Source organism: Panthera uncia (assembly GCF_023721935.1).
Source record: "Panthera uncia isolate 11264 chromosome E2 unlocalized genomic scaffold, Puncia_PCG_1.0 HiC_scaffold_20, whole genome shotgun sequence".
Classification (NCBI taxonomy): Eukaryota; Metazoa; Chordata; class Mammalia; order Carnivora; family Felidae; genus Panthera; species Panthera uncia.
In genome coordinates, this window is record NW_026057589.1 from 13,851,454 (window position 1) to 13,877,971 (window position 26,518).

Consider the following 26,518-nt stretch of genomic DNA (forward strand, 5'->3'; position numbering starts at 1 on the left):
TAGGCACAATTTGCCCTTTGCTCTGTGTCCAGCTCAGGCGTGGACACAGCCTCCGAGCCTTGCTTGGCGCACTCCCGCATGCTCCCGTGACTTAAATGTCCGGGTGTGGGTGAGGCCCTCCTGCCTCGCTATTAATAATGGTAAGGTTTGTGAGATCGAGCACCCCCCGAGCCCGGAGGGGGCTCTGTGCTGATGGATCCGATTCGGATCCACTGCTCCCCTCGCTCTCTGCCCCTCCCCCCCACTCACTTTCTCTCTCTTAAAAATAAATCGGCATTAAACAAAATCTTTTTAAAATGATAAGGATATGAGGCACCTGAGTGGCTCAGTCCGTTAAGTATCCGACTTCAGCTCAGGTCACGATCTCAAGGGTTGGTGGGTTTGAGCCCCACATCCGGCTTTGTGCTGACGGTGCTGAGCCTGCTTCAGATTCTGTGTCTCCCTCTCTCTCTCTGCCCCTGCCCGACTTGCACTCTCACTCTCTCAATGATAAATAAACATTTAACATTTTTTGTTTTAAATGATAACTCCTTAGCTGGTGGAATGTACATTTTACTTTTTTTTTTTTTTTTTTAACTTAAACTCTCCAACTCCTCCCCATGGAAGCTTGCTAAAGCAGGAGAAATTTGTTTCTTTTCTTTTGTTCCAGTTGACTAGGGGCCTGGGCCTGGTAAGCGTGGGTTGTAAGGAAGAACAGGCTTGCTCAGGTAGCATGGTCTCACAGAAGGGGCCACCCCGCCCCCTGCAACCCATTTTGTGCCTTGCCTTCCCACCTGATATAGTGTGGCCATCCCTTGCTGTCATGGGACAGTCTTCTAGAACGTGGGAAGGGCACCAACAGGCAATGCAGGAAGGAGTTCAGAGGATCAGCGAGTATGGATGATTTTGTGTTAGGCCTGGTCCTGGCTCAAGATGGGTCATGCCCTTTCATACTGTGGGATCCACACTATAAGCATCCCCCATTTTACATGCTTAGAAACAAAACCGGAGAGGGCAGGTAACCTGCCCAAGTCTCCACAGCTGTTTGGTGCTGAAATGTGTGCCGTGGAGCACGCTACGGTCATCGATGCGATGGAAGTTAAAAACAGCCCTGCGATACCATTTTCCTTGTGTGTTTCGCGGGGCTTCGCTGTGCCTGGCAGCCTCACCTTCAGATTTCTCCTCTTCCAGTTTCCCTGGTGCTGAGAAAGGGCCCCACTGCCCACCCTGTCGGCCAAGCCAGAAACAGGCCTCCTGCCTGCCTCCCCACGCCCCCATTTCCTGCCTGACCGGCCTCTACCAGCTCTCACTGGGTCCAGTCTTGCCCCAGATGCCACATGCTCCATTCCAGGAGCCCATGGGGACTAAGTGACCCAGCCTCACGTGAACGGGCAGTGGGCGGCTTGCTCTTCTGAGCCGCACTGCACACAGGCCACGTGACCTCCCCAGCTGTGGAACAGAAGGAACCTTCACTGAGACTTCTTGACCACCCCCCAAGACCAGGGTAGCATCCTCAGCCCCCTGGCCAGACGCCCCTTTGTCCTCCCTACTTGATCACACTGCCCAGGTTTTTGTTTTGTTCTGTTTTCTTTTGTTTTGTTTTTAGGGAGGTGGGTGCAGAGGGAAGGAAAAGAGAATCTTAAGCAGGCTCTGTGCTGAGCACAGAGCCTGAGGCGGGGCTCAATCCCATGACCCTGGGATCATGACCTGAGCCAAAATCAACAGTCGGATGCTCAACTGACCGAGCCACCCCAGAGCCCCTGCCCAGGGGTTTTGAATAACTAACAGACCAGATAAATTACTTGTCCAAGTTTCTCCAGCCTATGAGACAATAGGCTGGGGCTCAAACCCTGCCAGGCCTGGCCCTGGCCCTCATGAAACAGGGCCTAGAAGAGGAAGCCCAAGCTTCCTGAGCCCTTCCCTGTGGCTGTGGGTCGAGGGCCACCTTGTTTGGTCCCACCTTCGCCCTTGACCCAGACCCAAGCTCAACCATGGGCCGCAGCTGCTGCCATCCCAGGCCCTGATGCCAGGCCTGCTCTGGCACATCCTGCCTACTCGGGCACACGCCCAGGAAAGGGATTGTCACCTCAAGGTTTTCCGATAACAGCCTGGTGCACAGGGATATAATGGGGAGCTCCCAAGGCAGGGACCCTATGTCTCCTTGACCACGGCACCATGGCCTTCCTCTGGCTCCTCTCCTGCTGCGCCCTCCTGGGCACAGCCTTCGGTAAGTTCGGGGCAAGCAGAGGCCAGGAGGGATGTTTCCACTGCCCTCCAGACCCCGAGACCAGAAGGGGCAGCTGGGTCCCTGCTCCCAGTTCGGTCGAGCACTGTGGTGTGACCCCAGTGGGTCTCTCTCCCGCTCTGAGCCTCACCGGCCCCATCGCCACAATGGGGATGCTGGGAGGACTGGGCCAGACCAGTCAGTGTGAGGCCCCCAGGGGGAGGTGGGCCTTCCTGGGGCTGACTGAGGCCTCACGCCCAGTGCAAGGGCTCGGGAGGACGGGTCCGGAGGCAGCAAAAACTCTGAACAGCTAGTGGCTCCCCAACAGACTCAGATGGTGAGCAGGCAGGTGTGGGCGCCTTGGGGCCCGTGAGCCCAGCACTTGACAGCTTGTGTTCACTTGGTGCTTCCTATGTGCCAGGAACACAGCAAGTTCCTGCCTTGCTTGCTCACGCTTTTCTGAATGGTAAAGCGAGGCAGCGATGGGGCTGGGTTCAAACCCACAGAGCCCAGCCTCCGGCCCGTGCTTGAGTACGGCCACCACCTCCCCGCCAGCCTGTTGGGCTTGTCTGGGCTGAAGCGCAAGTCAGGTTGAGTTGTCCCTGGGGGGTTTCCGGGACGCCCTTGGCCTCCATCCCTCACCTCATACCCCCACCCTCAGGCTGCGGGGTCCCCGCCATCCAACCTGTGCTGAGTGGCCTGTCCAGGATCGTCAATGGCGAGGACGCTGTCCCGGGCTCCTGGCCCTGGCAGGTGTCCCTGCAGGTGAGGGGGGATTTCTGCGCACGAGTGGGGGACACACTGGGGTATTGGGCCAGCTGGGGTCAGGCTGGGGGCTGCTGGTGTCCAGCCAGCACTGACCTCTCCATCTTCCTCCAGGACAGCACCGGCTTCCACTTCTGCGGGGGCTCCCTCATCAGCGAGGACTGGGTGGTCACTGCTGCCCACTGTGGTGTCAGGTGAGGGCCCAGGGTCCCCAGGAAACCCCTTGGTGGGGGGAAGACTCCTGGCGGTGAGGGCCAGACCTTTAACTCCTCGTTCCTCAGTTTCCTTATTTGGACTGTGTCGAAAACCCAAGTCCTGCGGGTCTCCCAAAGGCTACTGGGAAGGAAACACACACACAGCAGGCTCTAGGGCAGTTTGTTTCGGGGGCAATTATTGAGATTTTGAGCTCCCGTCTCTGTGATCAACAACTTTGAGCAGATGCACAAAGGTATATGCGCACACGTATGCACCCGGCACCCCTGCACGGCCCCAGCACCTCACGGCAGGAACCCCCTCCTTTCTCTGGCCCTCTCCAGAACCACCCACCAGGTCGTGGCCGGGGAGTTTGACCAGGGCTCAGATGCTGAGGACATCCAGGTGCTGAAGATTGCCAAGGTATGGTGGCCCCCGGAGGCCAGGTGCGGCGGGCCCTCCGGAGTGTGCAGCCCTGAAAACCCCCCGCTGCTCTCGACCTCCCCAGTGGTCCACCATGAGGGGGCAGAGCAGAAAGCAGGGCGTTCGAGGTCTGCACTTCGGTCCTGGGCCCGGCCTCAGGCTCCTGGGGCCACAGAAAGGCCTGCCAAGTTGAACAGGCCATTGTCCAGAGAGAAGCACTGAGGTGATTTGGGGGAGCCTGGGACCCTGGTTCAGCTCTGTGTCAGCCTCTGCCCTCCCCATAGGTTTTCAAGAACCCCAAGTTCAACATGTTCACCATCAACAATGACATTACCCTGCTGAAGCTGGCCACGCCTGCCCGCCTCTCCCAGACTGTGTCCCCCGTGTGCCTGCCCAATGCCAATGACAACTTTCCCGCTGGGACCCTGTGTGCAACCACGGGCTGGGGCCTGACCAAACACACCAGTGAGTGACCTCTAGCCGGGCGGGTGGGAGGTGGGGGCTGCCGAGCGGGCACCTGCAGGTGCTGACCCCCCGCCCTGCCCTTCTAGACGCCCAAACCCCTGACAGGCTGCAGCAGGCGGCCCTGCCCCTCCTGTCCAACACCGAATGCCAGAAGTTCTGGGGCAGCAAGATCACCAATCTCATGGTCTGCGCTGGGGCTAGCGGCGTTTCCTCCTGCATGGTATGGTCTACTGGACTCACCCAGCACCCCCTTCCCTCCCAGCATGGGGCGGATTCAGGCCAAAGCCCAGGCCAAGGGGCTTGGCCAGAGAGAGGAGATGGAAATAACACATAGGGCCCCTTTTGAAGGCTTGACATGCTCTTTCTGGAATTCCTGCCTGAGCAGTTGTAAAAACTGATGATCTCAACAGAGGGATGCAGAGCAAGGGCCTCTGGTCTCGAAACTGCCATATTGCAAAATTCCATTGACATCATCAATGTCTGAACAAATGCCATCCCCTGGATTAGTGCAGTGTACAACCTGGGCAGCAGAATGTAGTGGCCCAGAGGGCTCTGGAAGGAATCGGGCAGCCCTCCCTCCCTCGCGGTGGCTCCATAGCCAGGCCAGCACCACCCATGCTTCCTTCCTGTCAAGCAAACCAGCTTTATCGGGCCTCTATTATAGGACCCCAGCTGATGGCCCAGACATTCAGGGGCACAGATCACAGACGGAGCTACTGAAGCTTCTTTCATAATCCCTCCAATATGCACGTGCCGGGCGTCTACTGGCCGTGAGGCCCCGGAATGGTCTCTGGAACAATGTCCAGGGGTCCCTGGCCCAGGCCACCTGGTGGCCAGATCCAAGCCGCTTTCTCTCTCCTCCTGCAGGGCGACTCTGGTGGCCCCCTGGTCTGCCAGAAGGATGGAGCCTGGACCCTGGTGGGCATCGTGTCCTGGGGCAGCAACACCTGCTCCACCTCTAGGCCCGGCGTGTACGCCCGCGTCACCAAGCTCATGCCCTGGGTACAGCAGATCCTGGAAGCCAACTGAGCCATCGGCCCCACCGTGACCTCCCTGCTGACCTGCTCCCACAGAGTCAATAAACCAATAAAAGACACACTGATGATGGTGTCTCCTGTGTTGGGGCCTCTGAGTCCTCCTTCTCCCGAACTTGGGTCTTCACTGGGTCAGGTACCAGAGGGTCCCCAGAGAGGCCCCCCTTTAGTCTTCCTCCCCAGAGAGTGGCCAGGAAGGGCGCAGGTAGATGATGTGAGATCTGGGCCCCCCCGCCCGGCAGGCACAGCAGCCCGGGGGGTGGGCAGGGAGCGGGCCGCAGGGGGGATGAGCCCTGCTGCTGGCTGCACACACCTGTGGTCCCAGGGAAACTTCCCAGGAGCAGCCCCCCGGGGCCGACTCTTTCCCAGGCCCGGGCAGGAGCCAGGTGCTTCTGAACCCAAGGACTCACGATAAGGGAGGGATGGCGAGGCGCGTTGCAATTGGTGGGCCAGGGGAATATAACGGGGGTCCTTCGGGCAGACCCCATCCCACCTCCTGAGTGGAACACCATGGCCCTTCTCCCGGTTGTCCTTGGCTTCCTCCTCTTTGGCAGCAGTTCTGGTGAGTGCAAGGTTCCGGTGGGCCCAGCAGCCCCGGACCAAGCCTCTCCCACTCCCCGGCCCCCACCGCCAGAAGCTGGGAACCGGAGGACCAAGTCCCCACACGTCTAACCGCCCGCGGGGGCCGGGCCCCCGCCCACCCCTCTCAGCCTCTCTGGGCGCCTCTCCTCGGCTCCCCACTCCTCCTCCCCCTGGAGGTCCGTCGGGCCCCTCAGACTCAACTGGACTGGTTGGACCTGCCTCGTTTTGGCCTTGTCCACCCGCTCAAAAGCCGGGGTTCGTCCGGGCTCCTCCACACCTGCCCCCGAGCCCTAGGAGCTCTGCCTCGAGAATGTCTCCCACGCCCATCCCTTTGGCCCCGCCCCCCGGTCCTCTGGAGGTGGGCAGCCTCTCGGGTCTATGCTGCCCTGAGCAGGGTAACTCTCTGACCCCAGCCTGCCCCTGCTGCAGACCCAGGGGCCCTGAGAACAACAGCGACTCCAGCAGGACATCCCGGCCCCCACGCCCCGGGACTCTGGGGTCAGCAGGGGAGGGACGCTCCTCTCAGGACACACAGTGGACACCCAGCCTTCGGGCTCCAGGCCCCGCCCAACTCCAGATGCCCTCAGCCTCAAGGACCCTCCACAAGGACACCTGGGGCAGCTGCTGGCTGGGTGACAAGGGGCCGGCTACCCTGCACTGGCCAAAGCTCTGGGTGCTAGGTTGCCACCTAGGTTCCAGAGGCCTGGAAGTGCCAGGCTCTATCCCTGGCCCCCTTGGGACACCATCCGCTGACCGGCTGCCATGTCCCTGCCCCCAGGCTGTGGGGTCCCTGCCATCCACCCTGAGCTGAGTGGCCTGTCCCGGATCGTCAATGGAGAGGATGCGGTCCCCAGCTCCTGGCCCTGGCAGGTGTCCCTGCAGGTGAGAGGGAAGCTGAGGAGAGGTGGGTTAGACGGGGAGGGGTCAGGCGTGAGGGGGAGCTGACTGTCTCACCTCTCTCCCCAGACTCGCTCTGGCTTCCACTTCTGCGGGGGCTCCCTCATCAGCCAGCACTGGGTCGTCACTGCTGCCCACTGCAGGGTCAGGTGAGGCCTGCGTGGGGGCAGTGGGGACGCCCTGGCTGTCAGGGAATGACGGTCACTCCTTGCCCTTTCCCACCCCTGCCCAGCCACCCACTAGGCTTCCAGGGAATGAAGCCTGGCAGGAAGGGTCTGAGACAGATGGCAGGTGGGGACAAAGCTGCTGCTATCCGCCCTCCCCCCTGGAGAAAATCCCCACCCTCATGCCCCCCACCACCTCAGGCCCCAGCCTGTTCCACGAGAGCTGGTCTAGTCCTGTGCCTCCACCTTACAGACGGGGCAACTGAGGCCCAGAGGCCCCCGTGGGAGTGAGGGGCCCAGAAAGGTCTTCCCTCACCTGGGTACCCTCTGCTGCCTCCTCTCTCTCCAGGAAGAGCCACCGTGTGGTGGCTGGGGTGTCTGATCACGGCTCTGACGAGGAGGCTGTCCAGGTGTTGAGGATCACTGAGGTACCGCCAGGCAGGCCGGCTGAGGAGGGTGGGGCGGTAAGGCCATGGCAGGGCTGCCCCTGGGCGCCAGGGATGGGTGAGGACCGTGGCGGGCAGGGTGTGTGGGCAAAGAGGACCCCAGCCAGTCGGCTCAGTCCTCACCCACCAAAGCCTTCTTCCCTTCTTTCCCAAGTAAGAAGACTCCTATTCAAACACTGAAGTTTGGCTCATTGTAGAAAAGCACAAAAATAGAAAAAACTAAATATCACCAACGTGTCAAGGGCCATTTTCCCACCAGTTTCCAGAGATTTTGTCCGTGCGGCCCCATCTGTGTTCGCTCTCAACAAGGGCCCCTTGGCACTGAGCCCTCTCCTGGCCTGAGGTCCCTCCCGTCCATGAGATCGGCCATCCTCCTGTGAGGACTGCCCAGCCCCCATGGTGTCTCCACAGGTGTTTGAATACCCACTGTGGGACCAGGTTTCAGGCCGCAACGACATCGCCCTGCTGAAGCTGGCCACACCGGCCCTCCTCTCGACAACCGCATCCCCCGTCTGCCTACCCAGTGCCAACACCAGCTTCCCTGCCGGCTCCCTCTGCGCCACCACCGGCTGGGGCAAGACCCGGTATAACTGTGAGTGTCCTTGCAGGGGCTTTTCAGAAGGGAGACTCATTCGGCTTTTATGGTCTAAATTCCAAGCACATAAATTCCAAGTCATATATCTTTCATTTTTTCTTTTTAAGCATTTTTAAAAATGTTTATTTTTGAGACAGAGGATGAGTGGGGGAGGGGCAGAGAGCGAGGGAGACACAGAATCCTTAGCAGGCCCAGGCTCTGAGCTGTCAGCACAGAGCCCGATGTGGGGCTCAAACCCATGAACCGTGAGATCATGACCTGAGCTGAAGGGGATGCTTAACTGACTGAGCCCTTCAGGCCCTCCTTTCCGTTTCTTTACTTAAAACCCTCTTAATGAAAGAATCAAAGAATAAAGATGAGCTTAAATACTGCACACTTGAAGACGAAGTTGCTGAAGAAACGCCCAAGTACCAGCAGGTGGCACTCTCACTACGTTGCAACGAGGTCCCCACGGTCGGGTTTCCAGCCTGGACTCCTCTCCAGACTTGAGGCGGGCGCTTGTGTCAAGCTCGCCGTGAAGTCTGGGCCGGGAGTCAGATGTCCGGCTGTGGTTCGGGGCCCTGAGAGTCCGGCTGGGTCTCCCCTCCCCCGGCTGCTCCCTCCGCTGACGATCTTCCTCCAGAGTCCCGGGTGCTCCTGCCCAGGCCCCGGCTCACCCTCTGGTCCTTGACCGGGACGGAGGCGGCCAGGAAAGGGCAGCAGGAGGACGGTGCTCCCCCATCTGCCACCCAGAGCGGCGGGTCCCCAGCAGGGGCCCCGTGAAAAGGACGTCAGCCCCCTTCCCCGGAGGGGAGGCAGTGCCCCCCGCCCACCACACGGGCTGCCAGGGCAGGGCTCGCGTGAACAGCTGTGCTGGAAGCCATGTCACCACTGCCTGGTGTGGAATGGGAGAGGAAGGGGTCCCGCAGGAACTGACTGTTAGGTCTGAGGGAAGGTGGGGAGCTCCGTTTCCGAGGTCATGGTGATGGGGAAGGACTGGGAGCAGGCAGGGGGCAGGCAGGGTCTCCTCCACCCCGGGGTGGGCCGGCTGGGTGAGGGCTCCTGACCTCCGCTCCCCCGCCCGCCCCCGCCCCCTGTGTCCCTCCAGCCAACAAGACCCCCGACAAGCTGCAGCAGGCGGCCCTGCCCCTCCTGTCCAACGCCGACTGCAAGAAGTTCTGGGGCAGCAAGATCACGGACGTGATGATCTGCGCCGGGGCCAGCGGCGTCTCGTCCTGCATGGTAAGGCATGGCCCCGCCCCGCCGGCCCCGCCCCCGCCCCGCCCCTGCTCGGGCCAGGGGGCTGCTCCTTTCTGCCGCGTCGGCTCCACCCCTCCGGGCGGCCGTGGCGCTGGGGGCCCCCACGCCAGCCAGCCGGGGGAGAGTGTCAGCCCCGTGCCCCAGGCCCACCAGGAGTAGGCGACAGAGCTGGGCCTGCCACGTGGCCCAGACCGGAGAGCCTCCTGCCCGGTCTCTGCCCCCACACTTGTCATTTGTCTGCACAGAACCTGCGCGGGGGCAGGTCAGGGCGCACACCGGGGCCCCGGCACCCCGCTTCAGGCTTGTAAACAGGTCCTTTCTCCTCCTGCAGGGCGACTCTGGCGGCCCCCTGGTCTGCCAGAAGGACGGAGCCTGGACCCTGGTGGGCATCGTGTCCTGGGGCAGCGACTGGTGTAACCCATTCTCACCGGGGGTGTACACCCGTGTCACAAAGTTTATTTCCTGGGTTCTTGGGGTTCTGGAGGCCAATTGAACCCCTGCCCCACCCCCACTTCCGCAAAACCCAAATAAAACCCTAGAGCAACTGCGTGCCTCTTCACTTCTGTGTCCTCGCCAGCGTGCTGAGCGGTGGGAGGCTGGCTGTCTTCACTGGGGTCCCCTCTGTGGAGTCCAAGAGGGCTGACAGACTCTACCCTTTCCTCACAGAGATGGGGAGACTGAGGCCCAAGTTCACATGCAGAACAGTCAGAGCTAGGAGCAGCACTCCCTGAATCCCTGGGCTCTTGTCTCACCTGGGGTGCCAGACATACTCGGAAAGGCTGGGGAGGCCACACGTGGACCCAGGGCAAAGGCCCTCTGGGCCCCCACACCCCAACTTGGAGGCCAAGTCTATGTGTATTTCAAAATAGACACTTGGGAAGAAGTTCCACAAGCTGATACTATGAGCTTCTAAGAGCAAAGTTCTAGGTGAGGTCTGTGAAAACGAGTTTATGTGGAATCCCCCAGCGGTGCCCTCGACCAATTCTGTGCCACAGTAAAGCCCACCTTGTCCCGGAGCTGCCTTGGACCCCACGCTGGCCCTCGCTCTGGCCGGGGGCCGTGGGACCTCACCGCGGGCTCCACACTCACCGAGCCTCTCCAGCCTCCAGCGCTGGTGTCAGAGAGCTTCTCTCCAGCAGCCCCAGCTCCCCAGGTCTCAGGACCATTGGCACACCTTGCAGAAGACCCCTGGGCTCACGCCCCTAGCCCAGCCCTGTTTCCCGGGGCCTTGGTTTCCTCTTGAAGGGACCCACTTTTTCTTTATCCTCCCGAGAGAGAACTGCCCATGGCATCACCACAAATCCGCTCCATCGGCTGCTCCTCCCCTGCGGCATCTGAGATCAAGGACACACCTGCGCACACCCAGGGGCCCTCCTGCCTCTCACACCAGAGGCCGCTTTTCATTTTTAAACTTTTATTTAAATGTAGACTATTAGTCAAATGATTGGAAAATCAATAATGAAAAATAGTGTTTGGGTTCTTCTCCTGGTTACAGTGGCGCTTGCACTGTCGGGGGAACATGGCACTCCTGTGGGTCGAGGGTCAGCTCAAGGGAGCTCAAGGGGTCGTCTGAGGCCATGTGGGTGGGGGGGCCTGTGCGGCTGGCCTGGCCCCCAGGGTACTCAGGGAAGACCACCAGCTCCCTCCTCAGGCTCGGCTCCCGGGGGGTCCAGCTCTGCTTGGGCTCCTCCGAGGAGGCCCCGTCCCATATCCTGCCCCATCATAAATATGTACAAACCCCTGGACAGTCTGGGGCACCAGGCCCGGGCAGAGCTGGGGTGCCTGTCCCCGCGCCTGCAGCATGGCGACTCTCTCAGGGCGGGTGCCGCCCTCCTCCCCTGACCCCCACCTCTCTGGTCCCGTGCTCTCAGGCGGCGGCCAGCTGGCCCAAGACCCGGCGGAACTGCTGGGTGCTGTGCCCCAGCTCCTTGACCCGGTCCACCATGTCCTGGGCGGCGGCGGGTGACGGGTACTGCAGGGCGGCAGCCTTGGTGGTGGCGACGATGCCACGCAGGAGGTCACACAGCAGGTTGCTGTAGTGGGTCACCTGGCTGCGCACGTCGGCCGCCTTGGCCTGCCGTGACAGCGTGTCCCCGATGAACACCAGCTTGTGGGCGCTGAGGATGACGAACTTGCTGTGCGCCACGAAAATCTTGGGCGGCTGGTTGGTGGCCACGGCGGTGAAGAAGGCGTCCACGGCGTTGGTCAGGGTGGTCAGGTTTGCCTCGCACTGTTCCAGGTAAAAGAGCAGCAGCTGCCGGTCCGAGGGCCCCAGGCCGCCCGGCCGCCCTGGGGCCAGGGGCTGGGCTGCCGTCCAGTTGGCCAGGTCGTGGTCGATGGGCCGCGACACCTCCTGCTCCAGTCGCTCGAACTGCTTCAGCTGGGGCAGAGGGAGAGCACAGTGAGCATCGCAGCCACACGCACAAAGGAAACCCGCTATCTCTGCGCTACAGGCCGAGCACGGGTCCTCTCCAAGGAGCTTCTGCCCATCTCAGAAAGGTAGGATTCCATTTATAGAACAGTTATGAAATGACAAAAGGATAGAAACGGAGAACAAATGAGCAGTTGTAGCGTTTGGGGACGCCAGTCTGTTGGTGTGGGTGCTGTTCCCTGCTGCCTTAGGACACAATCCTTGGGGGACACTGGGTGAAGGGCACACAGGACTGTTCTGTACTCTCTCTGCAACCTCCTACGAATCTATACGTACTTCAAAATGAGTTAAAAACAAACACACACACACACACACACACACACACACACACACACACACTCACACACATTTTGTCCTTAACATATACGTTGTAAAAAGATTCAAATACATTAAGCAGAAAAAAAAAAGGTGTCACCTGGAAACCCACGCGCCCAGAAATAACCTCTGATAAAGTACAATTCTGGTAAATTATCTTTCTGTGACACGGGGCTCGATCCCATGACCCTGAGATCATGACCTGAGTCAAGATCAAGAGTTGGACGCTTAACCAATTGAGCCAACCAGATGCCCCTATAAATTATTTTTTACAACCAAACATTAACGTATTTACAGATGATATGATATAATGTCTCCAAAATAAATTGGGGGGAAGGGGTGCTAGATAACCAGGTTGGCTATTGTGCTGAGGGATTAGGGCTGGGTGAATGGTATCGGGACTGTCTTCTTTAATTTTATAAATATATTCAATTTCCCACAATAAAAACTTTAAACAAAAAAAGAAAGCGCTGGCTGGCTTAGCTGCTAGGACATGCGACTCTTGATCTCGGGGTTATAAGTTCGAGTCCCACATTGGGTGTAGAGATTACTTAAAAAAAAAAAAGAAAAGAAAAAAGGTAGGTCATGGTATGTGTAAAACTTCAGAAAACAAAATTCACATAAAAAACTGGTGACTATTCTTCAAGATGTTTTCCTTTAAACATGAATATTCCTATTTCCTTTTTATTTTCTTATTTTTATTTCCTATTTCCTTTTTAATTGGTAGACTGGAAACACAGTACATGTGACTCAAGCACATGGGGTTTATGGGCACCAACTCACTATGCAATCGAAAATGTGCAAGTAACTTCTGATTTCTCAAAAACTTAACTACTCACTAATAGCCTACTGTTGACTGGAAGCATTACCAAGAACAAAACTAGTTGATTAACATGTATTTTACAAGTTACATGTATTATATACTGTATTCTTACAATAATAATTTTTTCAGTATTTCTAGGCTATGTGGTTCATCTGCAAGTTTTTTCAAATTGTTTTAAGTCTCCAAAATACTTTTCCAATATGTTTATTGAAATAAATCCAGGTGTAAGCGGATCCATGCAGTTCAAACCCCTGTTGTGCAAGATTCAACCGAATATATAGTATTTTATATTCTACTGTTAGCACCTAACAGTAGGTCACGTGCTTCGTGTCAGTCATGACAGGCGGAGGGAAAGGGAAACTTCTACAACGGGCAGCCTCTGCCTTGGGAGTTATCAGCGTGGACTGACGTGTCCTTACCAGCGCTGGTTCTGCCCAGGGGACTAAGCGGCTGTGACCAGCTGTGCACAGATTCAGGGAAAGACAACTTCTATTTTATCCAAGATTTCAAGGCTTAATTGGCTAAACCACACTGGAACTGCCCTGTCCTAATATCTGAAACACTCGTACTTTCCTCCTCAGGCAGCAACCTGGTGAAACTCACCACTCGGCTCTCATATCCAGCGAGAAACACACTCATTTTTAGTTTGAACTCTGCAGGGTCTTTCCTGTTTTCTGACAATTCTTAATAGCTACATACTGTTCTACTGTATGAATGTTTATATTTTATTTAATCAACCAATATTCCAATATTAGATATTTGGGGTGGGGGTTTCCAGATCTTTCACTGATGTGGAAACAGAGCAATCAACACCCATGTCCATACATTTTACCCGCCATATTACACTTGTGCTTTATGCTCCGGCCTAAGAGCTCTAGACCTTTAGAGTTTTTCATCTATACTCCTATCTCTTATTCTAGCTTCTAGTAATTTCTCTAAATGATCAAGCAGTTACATGAAGAGATTTATATTCAGCTCAGCACCGTTTACAGCAGTAATTCTGGGAATAACTGACATGTCCACCAACAAGGGACTGGATAAATAAATGCTGGAAGGGTCCAGAGAAAGATAAAGTACATGTTCATTTCTCTGATCAGTGGAGATTCCGTATATTATTAGGCAGACAGACAGATGATGGATGGATAGAGAGATACCTAATAACTTCCCTTTGGTTCCTTTACTGAGTACATTATATGGGCCAGGCACTTCCTAAGAATTATACATTCTTTACTCACTCCTTACAATTACCTTGAGATGGATGTAACTATGATCCCCACTTCACAGCTGGGGAAACTGTGGCTTTGTGGGTCTCAGGATGGAGCCGGCTCTCACCTACACCATCCTTCCCCCTGACCGGTGGGGGGTGGGGGAATGGGTGGGAGGTGGAGGGGTGGAGCGAGGACAACTTTATGGGTGATGTTTCTGTGCTTATTTTGTGCTAGTCTATGTTTCAGTTTTTTATTATCTTCATAATCAGATAAAACTTCCTTATTTCTTTAAAAAAAAAAAATCCCTTTCCCACCCTCAGGAAATGATCCAAAGTATGAAGAAAATTCTATGTCTGCAGATAAGCACAGTAGTATCATTATACTCAGGGAAACTGGGTACACTGTAAACAGCCAACAATAATAGATGTTATGAGGCCTTTAAAAACAATTTATAAGGAAGGTTTGATGCCATGGAAAAACCTTGGGATAAAAAGAGATGTAACTATTCACAAAGTATCATCTCAAACACATGGACAGAGGTCACCCTAGGGGCAGGAGCGGGGCTTAAAACCAGCCCCATTGCACCACCAGTACCTCTGGGGCCTTTTCCCTGTCTTACACTTTTGTGTATGTGCTCCCTAAAAGGTCTACCATGATTACTCTCATAATAAATCACACACGAATCCAACAAACACACGGGGAGACAGTCACACAGTTGAGCGGGGCCTGGCTGGCTCACTGGCCCACGAGCGGCCCAAGCAGAGAGAAGCTGGCCAGCCTGGGGATCCTCACCTGCTGCAGCTCTAGCTGGCCCTTCCCCTGCCGCATGATGTTGCCTTTTTCCAGCAGTTCCTTCTGGGTCTTTTCAAACTCTTCCTTCCCCTGGAGACAAGACACAAGGACCGGGCTGAGCCACAAGCCCCCACAGGTCTGGCGGGGCACAGGGCAGGGAAGCCAGCCACCAGGTGGCACTGCGAGCCAGGCCCAGGCTCACACTGCAGCCATCAGACTCAGAGTGGGGACAGTTTCCCAGGAGGCAGCTCTTGCGGCCTCTTTCACCTCCTCTAGCCCAGAAAAGGGCTGGGTACACTGCGTGTGGCCAGGTCATCCTCCCTGCCCCCGCTTCCACACCAGGAATCACATTCAAACCCCTCCCCTTGGCATACGGGGCCTGTTCATCCATCCCTGACCACCTGGCCTTGGCACCTGCTGCCTCTCAACCTGGAATGCTCCTTACCAAGGCACTCAGCTGGCACCCAGGTCTCTGCTCAGAGGCCTATCCCTACCCCATCTTCCCATCTTCTTGTTTTACTTATTACCCCACACCCGCAACTATCTCTGTCTTTGCTTATACTTCAGAATCCATCTCTTGAGACAGAACAGAGGCACTTCCTGCCCTGGTCACTGGAGAAGCCCAGCCCTGGCTGGTACTGCAGAACCCCTGATGACACGGCCAGGTCCATCCAAAGGGCAATAGGTAGGTAGAGGAATGGGTATGGAGCAGGGGGCATATAGCCTAGAAGGTCAAAGAGAGTGGGCACAAAGATGCCTCGTTGGCTCAGTCGGTTGAGTGTCCGACTCTTGATTTCAGCTCAGGTCATGATCCAGGGTTGTGAGATCAAGCCCCACGTCAGGCTCCACACTGAGTATGGAGCCTGTTTGGGATTCCCTCTGTCTCTCTGTCTCTCTCTCCCTCTGTCTCTCTCTCCCTCTGCCCCTCTCTCCTGCTTACACACGCCGTCTCTAAAATAAAAAATAAAAACATTTTAACAATAAAAATGAAAAAAAGAGAGTGGGCGAAGGGACTCACTGAGCCTCCTGGGGCCCAAATTTTCTTTTGGCCACAAAAGCCCTCCGTGTGGAGGGGATTAAGGTCCCCATAACGGGTGGCAAAATTAGGGCCCGGAGGAGGCCAGAAGGCTTCCCCCAGGGAATCCTCTGGGGACGCTGGGCAAGGCGGGCACCTACCTGTAGATGGACGTAGTCATAATCCTCCATCCAGCCCCCCTCACTGTTCTCATACTGCCCATCTGGTGAGTCCTGGGAGGTGAACTTAGGAGGTGAGGGCAGGGGCCGGGACTGGATGCTGCTGGCCTTGTCGATGGGGTTGGGGTGCAGGGAGCCGCCCCCCTCAGGCCCCGGGACAGGGGCCTTGGTCCGTCTGAAGAGCAGCGAGGCATTGCCATGCAGGAAGGAGGCCAGCTGCTTGGCGTCCTCGGGCACAGCCCGTGAGCAGGCCACCAGGCGGTCCAGGTCTTCGGGAGCGGCCCCCGGGCCTCCCCGGCCACCGTCAAGGGCCTGACCGTGGGCCACCAGCGTCTGGTACACATCCTCCATTTTCTGCAGCTGCCGGCCAAGCTTAGCGTGCAGCGTGCGGTCAGAAGTGTGGGCAGCGTTGCCTATGGCACCGCGGGCAAACTCCAGCAGCTCATGGACAGCCCCCTGGGCGGCGGCCACGGCGGCCCGCAGGTCCTGCACCGGCGGCTCCTGAGGCTCGGAGGCACCACGCCAGCCTCCACACGCGGGGATGCCGCCCGCCAGGTCCAGGAGGTGCGCCACGCTGGCACTCACGCCCTGCTGCAGCCGTGCCAGGGCCTCCACAGCCGCCTCCAGCTCCAGGGGCTCACGACCCGGCACCGCAGCCTCCAGGGAGGAGGCCGACTGGCTGCTGCGTGTGCTGCCCGTACTGGAGGCCGACAGGCGCTTGCCATCAGCAGGGGCCTCCCGCTCCGCCGGGGGCGGCACCGCGTACACGGTGTCATCAGCCGCGCCGCCATCGGACGCCTCTGGAGGAAGAAGCCGCTCACGGGGCACGTCATAGAGGGTGCCGGGACCGGGCCGTCGCAAGCCAGGGGGTACGTCATAGAGGTCAGGAGCGGGGGGCGGCACGTCATACACATCCTCAGCCGGCAGCGAGTCCGGAGGGGGTGCGGCGAGGACCAGCGGGTGGCGGGTTGGGTCAAAGGGCTTGGCCTTGGCAAAGGCGGGGGGCACGTCATAGGTCTCCTCACGCAGCAGTGGGCCGTCAGGCACATCCTTGCTCACCGACGGAGGAACGTCATACACCTGGGGGCACAGGAGCGGTCAAGGGTGCCCGCCCAACCCCTCCGGGAGCTGAGGATCAGCACCCAGTCACACATCCAGACACAGCACAGGTGCGCACGCGTGTCACGGTTCTCGTCCGCACAGGTTGTGGCTAAGAGCCCAATTCTGGAGCCAGACCTGAGTTCAAAATCCTGGCTCCACTGCTTACTAGCTGTGGGATGTAAGGCAGGTGACTCAATTTCCCTGTGCCTATCTGCTCAGCCAGAAAATGGGAGAACTCTTTCAAAGGTTTGTTGTGAGGATTACATGAGTTAATTCACTGTGTAAGTATAAATACTTGGTGAGAAAACAGCGGTCATACCGCCGCCACCACCATCACGGCCACCATGACCGTCACCATCATCACCACCACAACCGCTACATCACATCATCGCCACCACCTCACCCCATCATCAACATCACCCTCACCATCATCGCCACCATCATCTTCAACATCACTACCACCACCACCACCATTTATGTATTCTCGACTCTGTGGCAGAAACTAGGAAGATGTGTGTTACATTTAGGATGACAACACCTTGGTTTACCCAGGACGGTCCTGGTTTATGCCCGATGCCCCTCATAATTACTAGTCCCCCTTTCACTCTTAGAAGTGTCTTGCTTTGGGGTGCCTGGGTGGCTCAGTCGGTTGAGCGTCCGACTTCGGCTCAGGTCATGATCTCACAGCTCGCGAGTTCGAGCCCCGTGGAGGGTTCTGCACTGACAGCTCAGAGCCTGGAGCCTGCTTCGGATTCTGTGTCTCCCTCTCTCTCTACTCCTAACCCACTCGCATTCTGTCTCTGTCTCCCTCAAAAATAAATAAACGTTTAAAAAAAAAAAAGTGTCTTGCTTTGAATGATAAATTCTGTGGTCACCTTTCTAATATCCTGTGTGATCCTCTCAAGAACCTGCTAAAGAAGACCTCACAAGTGGTCCTCTTGCCAACAAGTAAGCTGAAGCTCAAAGGAGCACTCAGTTTCTACTTCCGTCACAGAGCAAGGGACAGAGCTGGCGCCTGTTGTCACGTTTCTTGTTGCCTCTATCCCTGCAAACATGGGTCCCCACCCCACAAAACAGGCACACCCAAAACTCTTTATACAGATCAGGCCTCAGCCCATGAGGCCCCAGGATTCCCTGACTACTCACGGCATGGTGGTTGGACAATGGCAGGCCCTTCTCCACACTGGGGGGCACATCATATACATCCAGCGATGGATCCCGGCCATTAGGACCCTTGACAGCCATGGGGGGCGTGTCATATACCTGAGACAGAAAAGTGCAGTGATATGGGTACTAGGGCCACCTGAGGGGATGGGAAGAGCAGAAACCACACAGCTCCTCCCCTAGGACCACCCCGGCCAAGGCAGAGAAAGCACGGCTCCCTGAGTGGGGCTGGGCTGAGGCCCTCACCCCGACCCCTACCCCAATACCTACCTCCTGGCCATACTGGCTGGGAAGCAGCCCCCGAACAGGGGGCACGTCGTAGATGTCCTGGGGCCCCGGGGCTAGCAGGTGGCGTGGGATGTCATACTCGTCCTGCTCTGGCTGGGAGGCCTCGAACACATAGCCTTGTCCCACACGGGTGGGTACCACCACCTGGGGGCAGATAGCCAACCGTCACCACCCTGTCACCTCCAGCCTAGAAACCAGCCTCTGGGACCCATCCTCTGGTCTTTGGGGAGACTCTACACCCCCATGAGGTGGGTGAGGTACACAGGGAGGGTGAGGGGGTTTCCAAAGGTGGGCTGGGAGGCCAGTCAGAGGCAAGGTTTTCTCATTCCTTTTACCTTTACCCTTTCTTCAAAGCACAAAGTGTTTGGGGAGCACTAGAACCCCCAGGGTTTATTTAGAGTCGTCTGGTTCTGGCCAGGAAATGTCAAGTAGTCTCTACAGGTGGATGACCTGGAAGGTTCCAGAGGAGCATACAAGTGGGCTTGACTGGGATGCCCCTGCCTCACAACACCTCCTAGCTGCACCCTCCTCAGAAAGGCTTCCAGTAAGGGGCTCTCTCGACTGCAGGACCAGCTTCTTGGCTCCAGGACGAAGAGAGGATAGTGCCAGGCTGTGCCCTCCTCTCGCTGGGCCCAGAGGTGGCCTGCAGGAGGTCCCAATTATTGGCGCCTGGGGCTCCCAGAAAGTGGTGGCCTGGAGAGCAGCAAGTGGTGCCCCTGTCGTCCTCATCAACCGAGCATATGCTGGAGAGATTCCTGAGGGCTGGGCCACCAAAGACTCCCAGACCATCAGGGCCAGTTCTGGGACTATTCTGCAAAGTTGGGTGTGGGTGTGAGGGAGTGGCCAAGACTACAGCCAAGACCCCCGCGCTCCAATACACCACGCCCACCGGGCTGCCAAGGCCACCACTAACCCGAAAAGGAGAAGACCTTAATTAGGGGTCGTTGGCCCACAGAAGGGGCCAACACGTTCCCCTCTCTGGTGCCCTTCCCTGGCCTGGCGTTCAGGACAGCAAACTGCTGAGAGCCCTTCACACCAGCCTCTTTCCCGGCAAGCACCCCGGCCATGCAGGCTGCAGGCGGCCCAGTGGGAGGGGCTGGCAGGATGGAACCCAGCTCAGGGCACGCCTCCCCCACAAGGCTCCCAGCTCAGCACTCTGGGACAGAAAGGCCTTTTGTTCCCTAATCAAAGGGGACGTCTGGAACAGAGTTGACTCAGGCCCTCCCCACACACATCCCTGGAGGGGAATCAGGGCTGGCCCTCGGGCTCAATACCCCCCAGAACCCTGCAGACCATGCCTGGCCCCCAGTGCCCATGGCACTGACAGCCAGCTGTACACGCCCGTGTATCCTGGAGGGTACAGGCTTCACACGCAAGCGCTAGGTACTCCAGGAGCAGCAGAATACCCAAACCCTGGAGTGTGGGCACCGCGTGGGCACCGGCACTTTTCTCATCAGCCTGGGGCTTGGCAGAGCCTCCTGCTGATGCATCCTTCTGGCCCCCTCCCCAGCAGCACAGCCTCTCTGTGGAAGCGCCTCCACGGGGGTATTCCCCACCCACCCCACCCCACCCCACCCCACCCCCAGTGTGTCTGGGAGTAGAGCTGGCGGCCCTCCCCAGACTCATCTCCCTCCTTGAGCCCCAGACTTGAGTCTCCTCCAGAGCTATTTTTAGACGCTAGAACCTGCCAACAACAGGGCAGGCGGGGCTGGCGGGGGCTGGCGGGACGTGGCAGGTTGGCAGGGCCTCGAGGCAAGGCCCAAAGCGTCTCCAGGCCCTGCTGACTCCAGAAGGCAGATGGGGACCCCGCTCACTCCCACCGCAAGCCCCTACGGTGCCTCCTGAATGTAGAGAGAGCAGGGAGGGCAGGCGGAAGGGCTCTGGGGCCGGACCCCAGGCCCAGGCTATCGGCAGCTTGCCACTCCTGCAGCTGAGCTGGTGACAGTAAGCAGCTGTCCTGGCCAGCAAATGTTCTCTGCTAGAAAAAAACTGTAAGGCAGCCACTGGTGGGGAAAAGCTTGTTAGGGAAACCTACTCTCCAGAGAGCTGCTGAGCCTGCTAATCACAGTCTGCCCTGCTCTGCACCTGAGGCCCCATTAGCAGGACCCTGAGGCCACCGGGGGTGGGTTGACAAAGCCAGAGCCCGGGAGGAGACACAGAACCCCAGACCCAAGACCCACGTGCTCTTGCGCATGCACACGCCAGCAGTGCAGGAGGCCAACACAGACGCAGAGAAAACACGCACAGTACCCACAAAGACAGACCACAGAGCTAGGCAGGGCAGCCCCATCAGGGCATCTGCAGAGAGGGGGGAGACGTGGAGCCAAAGAAGGCCCCGGAGATCCAATGGGAAAGGACGCCATCACCTGCCGCATCCTGCTCGGGGCCCCAGTCACTCTCCAGGCAGCTTGGCTGCTGGTCTCCCCCTTTTGCAAAGTGGATGTCACCCCACGTGACCCAGACTGGCTCCTGCTCTGGCACGCCCCTTCCTGTCTGAGCCCCAGCTTCTTCCTCTGGAGCAGGAGTGCTGTGGGACCTAGCAGGTCCCTCACTGAGAGTGAGGGACATGCTGGGCGCAGGTCCCCTTCCAAGCTCCTGGGCTCCCCAGGAGGAATGGTGCTGAGTTCAACTGCATTTGCCCCAGTGCCTGACCCAGCGCCACAGCTGTCCCCTTAGCACAGCTGCAGATCCTGACCCAGAGGTGTTCCCCCAAAAGTGACCTCACAAAAACACCTCCCTCTCTGCGGGCCCCACCTGCTCCTGCCCTCGGCATCCACGTCCCAGCCCAGAGGATGTTCATGCTGTGCCGTGGCCCCAACTTCTCTCCCCAGCCACAAAGGCCACACTGGCCGAGGGTCCAGACATCTGACCCTTCTTCCTCTTGTGTCTCCTGGCCACTGTTCTCATCGCTCACCTTCTAGCTTCCTGGATACCAAGCCCACCCCCACCCCCCCGCCCACTCTACCCTGTCCTGGCAGGTTACCTCCTCCCCTACCTGACCTCTACCCCTGAACCAGAAGGCTCAGTTTCCCAAACTTCTGAGGGGGAGCACAAGGCTAATGAAAGCAGAACCATGAAATGTGGGCAAAGAAGCGCGCACCAAGACGTTTATCGCCTCATTTTAAGAGAGACACGTGCAATCTGAAACTGCTTGGAATCCATCCCCGGGGAGGGGGTGACGCAGCAAAATCTGGCGTGGCGATCACAATCACTTCAGGGACCCAAGGAAATGCTTCTGATAACTGTGGAACTTACAATTTCAAAATGCAAAAGTCTGCATACAAATCTCTGCAAGATAGGGAATATGCTAGACAAAATATGCCCAAATTCCCAGAGATCACCTCTTGACGGGGGAATCTCTTCTCCACGCTTTTTCGTACATTGTGTGTTTTCTACAACACATAAGCACCGTTTCATGATCATAATATAAAAGCAGATGCAACCGAGGCTGCCCAAGCGAGGAGACGAGGCTTCTTAGAGGAGAGCCACCAAGCCCCAGGACACAGGGCTCTTGTTCCCAGGCCACCAGCCAGATGAGGGCCCTTGGGGACACAGGCTCTGGGCAGCCAGTGAGCCCAGATGGAACCTGAGAACAAGCCCTTCACAAGGGAGGGAACCAGAAACCACAGCCAAAATGTGGGTTCAAGTCCACAGCCCAGTACAGGGGTCTTGCTGCTGCTTCCTGGTCCACGGGGCTTCCAGCTTGTGTGCCCCAACCTCACAGACACCACGACAAGTTTGTCCATAAAGATTCAGGGAGAGAAGCGGGCAGGGGAAAAGGCATGCCTCTCCAGGGGATGTGCCAAGTGTGTGTGTGTGTGTGTGTGTGTGTGTGTGTGTATGTGAGACAGAGAGAGAGAGAGAGAGAGAGCGCGCGAGCACGTGACCAAGAGAGGGACTGTGAGAGAGAGAGAGAGAGAGAGAGAGAGAGAGAGAGACAGCGAGCGAGAGTGACCAAGAGAGGGACTGCGTGTGTGTCTGTGAGTGAGTGTGAGCATACAGGGGGATAGACTATGGCCTGTCCTCAGGCTCACCAGCCAGGCACTGCTCCCTGCCACCTCCCCACAAGACAGGTGTTTCCCTGGCAGGGCTCTGTTCCTCTCCCTAAAGCACCTTGGGAGCGGCCCATCTCTGGCCAGGCAGCTGAAGGAGCAGGGAGGGCAGGAAGTGGGAGCCAGTGACCCAGGGTTCCCTGGTGGCCAATGTCCATGGAGCTCCACCCTCGGCTGGCCAGCCTGACCTCTGGCCAGGTCTCCTGGCTACCAAGCTGCACCCTGTGGGCAGGGGCAGGGCGACGCTCCCTGCTGACTACTGCCCAGCTAGAACGGGCAGGGCTCCCAAAGCCCTGGACACGCTTTGAGGACAGAGGCTCGGTGCCATGAGGGGAGCGCCCACTCAGCCACCGTCTCCCCAGACACAGGTGGCTCTAGAGTAGACGTGGCACAAACACGAGGCCTGGTCTGGGTCTCGGGGGGCTGATCCTCAGAGTCCAGCGGCTTCTCCTAAGGGCTTCCGGGGCACACTGCCTGCCGCGGTCTCCCTCTGCAGAGGGGTGAGCCCGGCAGCTGGGGCTGGGCTGGCTTTGGGGGCCCTCCCTGCTGGCAGGGGTGTGTTTCTCAAGGTCCTCCTGGGCGAGCTGTGAGGGAAGAACAGCATGGAGGAGAGAGTGCCGGGTGCCACGACTCTGTCCTCAACAATATGGGGGAGGCCTCCTCTCCTTCTGGGCCTTGGAAATTTCACTCCCCGAATCTTCAAGGGACTTGGACACAGAAGGACACAGGCCACAGGGGAGAAGAGGCCGCTCCTCACTCAGCCCAGAGCAGCCAGTGGGGCAGAGCCTCCTCCTTCGCACAGGCGGACGGACTTGGGGGCGGGGCGTGCGGGCAGGCCTGTGTAGAGCGGAGGGTGCCGCCCTCAGGGCCCTGTCCCTCAACCCCGCGTCCCCTGGCAACAGCGTGCAAGGTGACCTCTGAGAGACCCTACTCTGGCAACACCCCCGGTAGTGTCCTCCCCGCTGTCGGAGCATCACGAACAGGTCCCTCTGCTGCCCGCCAACGTGCCGCAGGAGAGAAGGGGCCGGGCGCCCGTGGAGCCGGGAATGCCAGATGCGCTCCATGCTCACCCAGGGGGCTGACCCGCACACCCAGGGGGTTCGTGGGAGCCCCAGACACAAGGAGGCTGGCCTCTCCCCTTGTCTTCCCCCTTTCCCCACTGGCTGCGATGCAGTCACACTGGATGGAGCTGACGCGGCAACCATCCTGGCCCATGAGATGCCAAGCCCCGTGTCGAGGATGGTGGAACGAGATGGACTGAGGTGTGGCCCCTGATACCCACGGAGGTGCTGTCAGCCTGACACCGCTCACATCCAAACCACGGCATACGACAAAGTCTCGTATCCAATCGACTCCTGTGCACTTTCAGCCACTCTCGCGTAACAGTTTTACTGAGCGCCCCCAACACCCCTCCCTCTCCTGGGTGTCCCCCACCCCCACCGGGCCCTGTCCCCTGAACTCTGCGGGCTGAATGATGTCACTAGAACATGCAGTGCGCAGGACACTTCTACTCAAAACCCTTCACCCTCTGGCAGGTATCTGGTTCCTCAGGAGCACCACACCCCTGGCGGTTGGTCCCCAGCCTGCTGCTCAGGCTTCACCTGCCAAGTCCCGCCTGCCCACCCTTTCCAGACTTCCAGGCCTTCGACAGACTGCATCCTTTGCTGGTGACACCCTCCCAATGGGGTTTGTCCACTGAAGGCTACCTCATGATTCAAGGCCAGCTTGGATGTCTTCTCTGTGGGTTACCTGTTCACCTTTAGTAGACGGATGAACACATTCCCCAAACACTCACCTCCCATCTTGGCCCCAGACGAAACGTGCAGCTGGAGCCCTAGAGACGCCAAGGATACTCAGTTGGGCCCAGAAACCAGGGCCTGGGCAAAACTTGCCAGGGGGGTTGACAGGGCAGCCTTACCTTTGCCGGTGGCTTCGTCCCCTCCCAGCTGCGTGCATCCATGGATGGGGGCACCTGGTAGATGTCATGTCCTACGCCAGCAGAAGGTGGCACCTGGTAAATATCCTGGGCAGGGCTGCCAGGCCCTGGGGGCACCTGGTAAAGGTCTGGAGCTGGGCTGGGAAAAGGGTGATGGGGCATCTGCTTTGAGAACATAGTTGTCTGTTTGGCTGGGGGAGACTGGAACTGTGGGCTGGGTCCAGGGGCTTGGTAGAGGCTTTGCTGAGTCTTGCTGGGGGTGGGCACCAGGTACACGCTATCGGGCTGGGGCTGGTATGTGGCAGGCAGCATGGGCGTGTACTGGGCAGCCGGGGCGTGGGGGCCAGGCTGGGGCTGGGCCGAGGTGGCAGGTGGGCCAGGGCCGGGCCCTGCTGGCTTCTTGTCGTGCATGCCCACCAGGATCTTAAGGCGGTTCCCGGGCACAATGCCTTGGCGCCCATGCAGCGAGCAGAGCCACCAGCCATCCAGGCCTTGTGTGTCCCGTTCCAGCACCGTCATGATGTCACCCTTGCGGAAGGAGAGCTCATCCGGGGACTCGGCCACGTTGTCATAGAGGGCTTTGGCCAGCACGTTCTGGGGAGAGAGGAAGCAGGTGTGCATGAGGATGTGCATCAGGGGCTCAGTGGCAGAGAGGGCTCTGCCCACCCCACCCCCCACCAGCAGAGAGGCCGCGCTGATGCTGGCATTTTCCAAATAAGCCCCAAAATCCTCTCGACTGCAGCCACCACCTTCACTCCAGGGAAGCCACTCCCTAAGTCACATGACAACACTGGGGAGAAGAGTAATAATGCAAATAATGGTCACCACGTTCTGGGAAGAAAACAGGATGCAAACCCTCCCTGCTCCAACTCAACAGTCCTGCTGTCCTGCCAGAGCAATCAGCCAAGAGGAAAAAAAAGAGAGAGTGGGGAGGGGACATACAGGGACAAAACGGTCACCATCTGCAGACCATATGATCACCTACGTCATAATTCCAACAAATTAGAATCAGTAACTGATGAGAAAGAAATATAGAAAAGACATCGCACGACAACAACAAAAAGCTACTAGTTATCCAGGAATTAATCAAGCAAAGACAGCAGGAGACCTCAGGGGAAAAAATGTGTACTTTCTGCCAAAAGGCTCAAGGAAAAACCTGAATAAAGGGGAAAACATACCAAGTTCACGGTGGGATGACTAAGCACTATAAAAGGCCAATTTGCCCAAACTTACTTAATAAGTTACAATTGTAACAAAAATGCCAGGAGGATTTTTTTTTTTTTTTTTTTTTTAAGGAATTTGACCAAAGGAGGAGAATCCTTTTAGAATTAAATGGAGGAAGAGAGGTCCACGAATAAGCAGGTCAGTTCTGAAAATGAGATGCAAATGGGCACTCCACTTTCCTTTCAAGCTGTGAGGATGTGCCACAACTCCGCATCAGCGAGCTGGCACGGGGCCGATGCACCAGGACAGGGCCCAGAGACAGCCCCATGCTTGGGGAACCCGTGGGACGCTGCAGGTGGTACCACACGGCCATGAGAAGGACAAGACCGCTTCACAGGTGGTATGAGAACTCACTCACTGTAGGAAGAAAAATCAGTCCACACACTTGCCTTGTGTTATAAACAAAGGACATTTAAAGACCCAAGTGTCAAAGATACAAGTCTAGCTCTAATAAAAGAAAAAATCGGGGAGAATATCTTTGTGACCTAGAAATGGGAAAAATTATGAAATACAACTCTAGAAACAAAGATCCCCAAAGCACAAAACATAAGGTAACAACAACAATGACACATGGATGGACTCAACCTCACCAAAGTGAATGGTTTCTACTGCCTGGGGGAGAACACAAAACTGACAGGGTAACGGATCACCAATGACAAGAGAGGGATCAGTCTAGAATCTGGAGGCGTTTCTCCAAATCAGCAAGGCAAAGACAAGAACACCAACAGAAAACCAACAAAATGAAAACAGCAAGTTCTCTGAAGGGGAAAAGGAATGGCCAAGACCACTACGAAGGATGCTCAGGGTCCAACCAGCACAGCGAGACATCTCTGCGATTCTGCTCTGTGCGCCCGCATGTGTCTAGGTATCTGGTAAGGAAGGTCAACCACGCCCTCCTGAGTCAAAATAACAGGCAGATCTATGGCCCAGAATCGTTTATGTAAATGTAATAAATGTCTACAAAACAACTCTATGTTATTTTCCA

General features: G+C 57.4%; 3 protein-coding genes across 5 annotated transcripts in view; 2 read left to right on the forward strand and 1 right to left on the reverse strand.

The window, feature by feature from the left end:
- The first annotated feature begins 2,058 nt into the window (after positions 1-2,058).
- On the forward strand, positions 2,059-5,135 carry LOC125916431 (chymotrypsinogen 2). Its single transcript, XM_049622630.1, has 7 exons — positions 2,059-2,206; positions 2,865-2,968; positions 3,083-3,162; positions 3,505-3,583; positions 3,868-4,048; positions 4,135-4,268; positions 4,916-5,135. The coding sequence occupies exons 1-7, from the start codon at positions 2,155-2,157 to the stop codon at positions 5,075-5,077; spliced, it is 792 nt and encodes a 263-aa protein (XP_049478587.1). The 5' UTR covers positions 2,059-2,154; the 3' UTR covers positions 5,078-5,135.
- Positions 5,136-5,592: 457 nt separating this feature from the next.
- LOC125916666 (chymotrypsinogen B-like) lies at positions 5,593-9,498 on the forward strand. The gene is made up of 7 exons (XM_049622998.1): positions 5,593-5,644; positions 6,443-6,546; positions 6,631-6,710; positions 7,075-7,153; positions 7,583-7,763; positions 8,854-8,987; positions 9,337-9,498. Exons 1-7 carry the CDS (start codon positions 5,593-5,595, stop codon positions 9,496-9,498), a joined length of 792 nt encoding a protein of 263 aa, XP_049478955.1.
- An 870-nt stretch (positions 9,499-10,368) lies between these two features.
- The window catches only part of BCAR1 (BCAR1 scaffold protein, Cas family member), a 38,393-nt gene continuing 22,243 nt past the window's right edge, over positions 10,369-26,518 (reverse strand). For 2 of the 3 annotated variants that reach the window (XM_049622620.1, XM_049622619.1), the window contains exons 2-8: positions 24,292-24,903; positions 24,169-24,207; positions 18,304-18,465; positions 18,016-18,132; positions 15,751-16,848; positions 14,575-14,664; positions 10,369-11,385 (exon numbers count right to left, since the gene is read on the reverse strand). In XM_049622620.1, coding sequence (XP_049478577.1) covers positions 10,873-11,385; positions 14,575-14,664; positions 15,751-16,848; positions 18,016-18,132; positions 18,304-18,465; positions 24,169-24,207; positions 24,292-24,903 — 2,631 coding nt within the window. In that variant the 3' untranslated portion in view covers positions 10,369-10,872. The remainder of the gene's footprint in view (positions 11,386-14,574; positions 14,665-15,750; positions 16,849-18,015; positions 18,133-18,303; positions 18,466-24,168; positions 24,208-24,291; positions 24,904-26,518) is intronic. The other variant, XM_049622621.1, reaches the window with a different exon arrangement.